Below are 6,736 nucleotides of genomic sequence, written 5' to 3'. Positions count from 1 at the left end.
AAGATCGAGACCAAGGCCTACGGCAAGAAGCAGGTACCGTACGGCAAAGACCTGCAGGTGGACTGCAAGGCCTCCGGCGCCCCCATGCCGGAGATCTCGTGGGGCCTCCCCGACGGCACTGTGGTCAACAGCGCCCTGCAGGCCGACGGGACCAGGAGGGGGCGCTCCAGGCGCTTCATCCTATTCGACAACGGGACGCTGTACCTGAACCGAGTGGGCATGGCGGAGGAAGGCGACTACACGTGCTACGCAGAGAACACCGTGGGCAAGGACGAGATGCACGTGCACATCACCGTGGTAACGGCGGCGCCTCGCATCCGCGCGCCCAGCGCCACATACGCCAGGGTGGCCCCGGGGGGGAACGTCCGATTCGACTGCGAGGCCGTCGGAGAACCCAAGCCCAAGATTCTATGGATGCTGCCGTCGAATGACATGATCGCTGCGTCCAACGAGCGCTATCTGATGCACGTCAACGGGTCCCTCGATATCCGTGACGTCAAGCTGGTGGATGCGGGAGAATACGTCTGCATGGCTCGGAACACTGCAGGAGATGACAGTAAGGTCTACAAGCTGGACATTGATGGAAACCCACCTGTTATCAACGGATATTATCAAAACAGGACGGTGATTAAAGAAACCGCAGCAAAATACTCGAGGAAGTTCATCGACTGCAAAGCCGTTGGAGACCCACCACCGCAGATCACATGGATTATGCCCGATAACATATTTCTCAAAGCTCCTTACTACGGGAGCAGGATTAACGTGCACCACAACGGCACTCTGGAGATCCGCAACGTGCGTCCGACCGACTCCGCCGAGTTCATCTGCATGGCCCGCAACGACGGTGGGGAGGCCGTCATGGTGGTCCAGCTGGAGGTCACCACCATGCTGCGCAGGCCCATCTTCAAGAACCCTTTCAACGAGCGAGTGGTGACGCACATGGGCAAGACCACCGTTCTCAACTGCTCGGCCGACGGCCACCCACGACCCGACATCACCTGGATGCTCCCGAACGGGACTCGTCTGTCCGCGGAGTCGGAACGAGGCTCGCAACATCACCTGAGCGCCGACGGCACCTTCGTAATCTACAACCCGGACAAGGCGGACGCAGGGAAGTACCGCTGCGCCGCCAAGAACAGCGTGGGCTACATCGAGAAGCTCATCGTGCTGGAGGTGGGCCAGAAGCCGTACATCCTGACGCGGCCGCGGGGCGTCATACGCAGCGTGGCGGGGGACCCGCTCTACCTGCACTGCCTGGCCGACGGCAGCCCTCGACCCGGCGTGTCCTGGACGCTCCCGGGCGGCCTCGTCCTGACCCAGCCGCAGTCCACCGGCCGCTACCGGCTGATGGAGAACGGCACGCTGCTGATCCGCGACACGGTGCTACACGACCGCGGGAGTTATCACTGCCGAGCGAGGAATTCCGCCGGCGACGCCCTGCTCACAGTCCCCGTGGTGATAGTTGCCTTCCCGCCACGTATCACCACGGGCCCCCCGGCGACCATCAGAGCTGTCTCAGGGGTTCCGCTGAAGCTCAACTGCCTCGCGACTGGACTCCCTACTCCCGAGATCACCTGGGAGCTCCCTGACCGGTCGCTGCTCTCCACCGCGGCAAAGGGCCGGCCATCAGGCAGCGAGCTGCTTCACCCGCAGGGAACGCTGGTCATTCAGAAACCTACCAACGCAGACTCGGGCGCCTACAAGTGCTTTGCCAAGAACCACCTTGGCACAGACACCCGAATCACATACGTCAGGGTTATATGAGACTGTGTGTAGGGGAGGAAAGTACAATGGTACCAAAGACATTTGGCTTTACAGCCCTGCCAAAATGGCCTTGCGTCAATATTTATCTGCAAGCGCTATTTCCAACTGCAACTCATGTGGAATACTGTATATGAGACTTGTTACAGCAATGAGGCACGAAACAGGAAGTCCCTCGTTGAGACTGATGAAGCCAAGAGCCGATGGATTGCCCTGAGTTCAGGATCGGTTCCTTGGCAGGGCATGCAGTAATTGTGAGGTGTTATTTTAATTGGAACGACTCGGAGGTGTGGAAAGCCAACAGTGGCTCCTGGTTTACTGTTTCAGAACAATGTATGAGTCAGTTTAGCCTTACAGCAAGCGTTACACACACATAGAGGGCCGGCTCTTAGCCAGGCTCTGGACAGGGATACTATTACCACAGCGGCAGAGAATGAGTGAGATCCTTTGGGATTCCTTTCCCAGGGATTTGGTCCATGCACAGCCCACAAACAGTGGCAGAGTGATGGAGTCACCAGCACTGGCTGAGAGCATGGTGGGAGGGAGGGCCTCAGCCTCACCAGATTGCCTGTGGTCCCTATGCATACAAGCTAACCCATTACCGTTTACATTATCCACACAGTATACATATTTTGCAGTTTGAACACTGGATTGATATAATTGGCTACCAAGATAAACACATTTGCACCACAATAGGTTGGCATATAAAATATGTAAAAGGATAAGGCTTTGTCTGAAACTATGCAGTTGTGGGTCTGATGATAAGAGTATATAAAAGATTTGACTGCTTTTTATTTAATTCAAAGTGCATTTTTACACTTATATTATCCCTTTCTCGGAATACATGAACACACTTTTACTTTGTAAGTAATAATATGTTAGTGTCATGGAAATATTACATATCCTAATAACAATAAATATTGTTTTTGAGGGTAACTTTACAGGATTTTTTGTGGTATCCCAAAATTAATCCAAAATAATGAACGGTTCTTCTTATGTTCCACTTTTGACTTTATATTTAACCGCAGCTGAGACACTGAGGGGTTCTGCAGAATACTTTTGGGCTCACATGAAAGTATGAAAAGAGTAATGACTATATTCAGAAATATATTTTTTTGTCAGATGCTGTTTATGTAAGTCAAGAAGACACATTTTGAAGTAAATAAGAGCATGGGGTTAGTCCAGAGATCCCCCAAGCATCCTGCTTTGGTCTGTGTTTTAAATAAGACCACGGGGAAGTCAAGCAGGAATGTTGGAAGGAACCACTGACGAGACTGAGTAATGGGGATGCAGATGCTGCTGAAGACACAAGGATGCTAGACGAGGCTTTTTCAGAAGATAATAATGGCACAATGTTCTGCCAAGACGGAGCAAACATGTGATTAGCAGTCCTCGCGGAGAACGCCATTCTGTTTTACTGCTTTGTTTTTCAGTTTGTGTGGCCAGGGGTGGGAGATCCTATAAGGTCTGTTTTGGGTGAGGAGACTATTGCGGGACAAGACAGTTTGAGATTTCAAAAGAGAGAAAAGCAGTTGGAATCAGGGCTCAGCCAGGGGTGACTACTGTCCAGATTATGCTAACCACTTGGTTGGGGGAGAGTGTTCTAGGGTGCAGGGCAAGTCTGCAATTTAAACAAGTCTTGTAAAGTACACTTCCCATGTTCTGAAGAAATTCTGGGCTTGAGTCTACGTCAGGGAATTCAGGGAAGTCCTGTTGTAGCAACCCTTCTGACTTGTGCCGGATCTTAAATGAAAGGCATGAGTAAAATCTGCTGGCTCAAGCACAAAGGTGGCGTGAACAGTAGAAGTGTGTTAAAACTCACAATAAATCAATATTAGCACACCTTCATATTTTTCACCACTGTTGGGTGAAAACCAACATGTACAGCATGTGTAATCCCCAAGCAATTTCCCATTTTCATGCAGCAATGACGTGCAACCCTCTCCGAATCCCACAATGTCCAAGGGAGCGCTGCAAAGTGCGCACGCCTGCATAGTGTTATCCAAGAGGCTGGACGAGTGGATGGAAAAATACTAGAAAAAACAAAAACAAGAAATATATTTGAAAACTGTTAGGCCACTAACAGCAATGTGTGCTGTGAGCAGAGACCCCATTATGAGGGGAACGCACCTCTGAGGCCATTTCACTGGTCAACGGACACAACCGTGACCCTGTGAACGACTCTCCTGTGTGCTAACCGGTGGGTAGAACAGGAAAGGACCAGGTGAGTGATTTATGGCCGTACCGTACCCAGTACCTTACCTCCGACACATATAATCATAGCACATGCATTACACTAAGATCCTGAGCCACATATAATCATAGCACATGCATTATGCTAAGATCCTGAGACACATAATCATAGCACATGCATTATGCTAAGATCCTGAGCCACATACAATCATAGCACATGCATTATGCTAAGATCCTGAGCCACATATAATCATAGCACATGCATTACGCTAAGATCCTGAGCCACATATAATCATAGCACATGCATTACGCTAAGATCCTGAGCCACATATAATCATAGCACATGCATTACGCTAAGATCCTGAGCTATATAATCATAGCACATGCATTACGCTAAGATCCTGAGCCACATATAATCATAGCACATATAATCATAGCACATGCATTACGCTAAGATCCTGAGCTATATAATCATAGCACATGCATTACGCTAAGATCCTGAGCCACATATAATCATAGCACATGCATTACGCTAAGATCCTGAGCTATATAATCATAGCACATGCATTACGCTAAGATCCTGAGCCACATATAATCATAGCACATATAATCATAGCACATGCATTACGCTAAGATCCTGAGCTATATAATCATAGCACATGCATTACGCTAAGATCCTGAGCCACATATAATCATAGCACATGCATTACGCTAAGATCCTGAGCCATATAATCATAGCACATGCATTACGCTAAGATCCTGAGCCACATATAATCATAGCACATGCATTACGCTAAGATCCTGAGCCACATATAATCATAGCACATGCATTACGCTAAGATCCTGAGCCACATATAATCATAGCACATGCATTACGCTAAGATCCTGAGCTATATAATCATAGCACATGCATTACGCTAAGATCCTGAGCCACATATAATCATAGCACATGCATTATGCTAAGATCCTGAGACACATAATCATAGCACATACATTATACGCTAAGATCCTGAGCCACATATAATCATAGCACATGCATTACGCTAAGATCCTGAGCCACATATAATCATAGCACATGCATTACGTTAAGATCCTGAGCTATATAATCATAGCACATGCATTACGCTAAGATCCTGAGCCACATATAATCATAGCACATGCATTACGCTAAGATCCTGAGCCATATAATCATAGCACATGCATTACGCTAAGATCCTGAGCCACATATAATCATAGCACATGCATTACGCTAAGATCCTGAGCCATATAATCATAGAACATGCATTACGCTAAGATCCTGAGCCACATATAATCATAGCACATGCATTACGCTAAGATCCTGAGCCACATATAATCATAGCACATGCATTACGCTAAGAACCTGAGCCACATATAATCATAGCACATGCATTACGCTAAGATCCTGAGCCACATATAATCATAGCACATGCATTATACGCTAAGATCTTGAGCTATATTATCATAGCACATGCATTATACGCTAAGATCCTGAGCCACATATAATCATAGCACATGCATTACGGTAAGATCCTGAGCCATACTAGCTTCTGCACTCCGTCACATCCTGGTCCTGGAGACCTTTTCAGGAATTTGATGAGGTTTGTTTTACTCATTATGATGTGATAAAGCTGAGACTGGCTTTATTGATGTTTTCTTTGTGAATTAGACATAGTTGACAGATACTTTCAAGTATAGTGTTTCTTCACCCTTCCCTTTACAGAGTCAACATTGTTACTGTGACCTACTACCATTTCTACGTGGATTAGGTTGAAGATCTTGGGGCACAAGGCAAAAGCAACCTTTCAAAACTGCAGTCATTAAAAGAAACGGAGGGGTAGAGAAGAAAAATGGGATGTCTGGGAACAATTTAGGGTTGGATTACGCCAATTAGAAGCCACTTGTCCCAGTACTTCAGGGGGAAAGGAAAAAAAGTTCTCCGTGTCCTGATGACTGATGGTTGGCCTGAGCCAAGATAAACAACCCCATCTCCATCAGTAGGATCCTCATAAGTATGCTAATGCTACCACACCTCCATCAGTAGGATCCTCATAAGTATGCCACACCAGACCGCTTCGCTTCCCACACGGCACCACAAAGCCTTTTGTAGAGCACGTTTGAACACTGTGGTGAATCAGCAGCTAACTGGATTGTCCGGTCGCTAGTAATGACAATCTGAAGGTTTAGAAGATGAGGCGTCGTGGAGAGTAATGGCTGTAAAACACGGTATGTGTGATATCAAAACTGCAGGACGTATCTACCATTATTTTAATCAGACTGCGTGGATTTGAATGACCTATGGTCACGCCCCAGCAGGGTGTTTACATGCCCGTTCTGACCGGACACGTCAGTTTATAATTCTGTTCAAAAGAGAGCGTGTGTTTCTGTAATGAGTGTGAGAGCAAGACATGACGGTTTCTTTCCTCAAAGAAAAAGCCAAATGACCTCAACCGTTTTCACTCAGCAGAGCCATGAAATGTTCACAAATAAACCAGAATGAAGTAAAAGAGGAGGTGACTCATCTACAAATGAACCGATCCATCGTAATGTTGCTGTGCACATTCTGGCCCTGGCCTTGTTTGAGTGCATGTGATTATATTTACATTGTTGTTATTTATATACATGTATTGTGTTGTAGATATTAATGTCATGGCTGTATGTTCGCACCAGAAACAGGAGCTGGAGCGGGCCAGACGGTTTTCCCGCTCTTCCAGACAGTAAGGGGAGAAAAGCTTTTCCATAAAACCTGGAATGTGGGCAGCAG

At 47.4% G+C, this 6,736-nt stretch overlaps 1 protein-coding gene across 1 annotated transcript in view; it reads left to right on the top strand.

Annotated features, from left to right (window-relative positions):
• The window catches only part of igsf10 (immunoglobulin superfamily, member 10), an 18,213-nt gene extending 15,583 nt beyond the window's left edge, over positions 1-2,630 (top strand). Inside the window, exon 7 of the mRNA XM_076282964.1 lies at positions 1-2,630. This exon is cut by the window's left edge and continues 151 nt beyond it. Within this exon, the coding sequence (XP_076139079.1) occupies positions 1-1,764 (1,764 nt within the window). The 3' untranslated portion in view covers positions 1,765-2,630.
• The last annotated feature ends 4,106 nt before the right edge of the window (positions 2,631-6,736 follow it).

This window comes from Alosa pseudoharengus, unplaced genomic scaffold (assembly GCF_046254945.1).
Source record: "Alosa pseudoharengus isolate Yale_2024_CS ecotype anadromous, Long Island Sound unplaced genomic scaffold, YU_APseudo_1.1 YU_APseudo_1.1_scf_13, whole genome shotgun sequence".
NCBI classification, from domain to species: domain Eukaryota; kingdom Metazoa; phylum Chordata; class Actinopteri; order Clupeiformes; family Clupeidae; genus Alosa; species Alosa pseudoharengus.
This window is presented reverse-complemented; position numbering and strand designations above follow the sequence as displayed.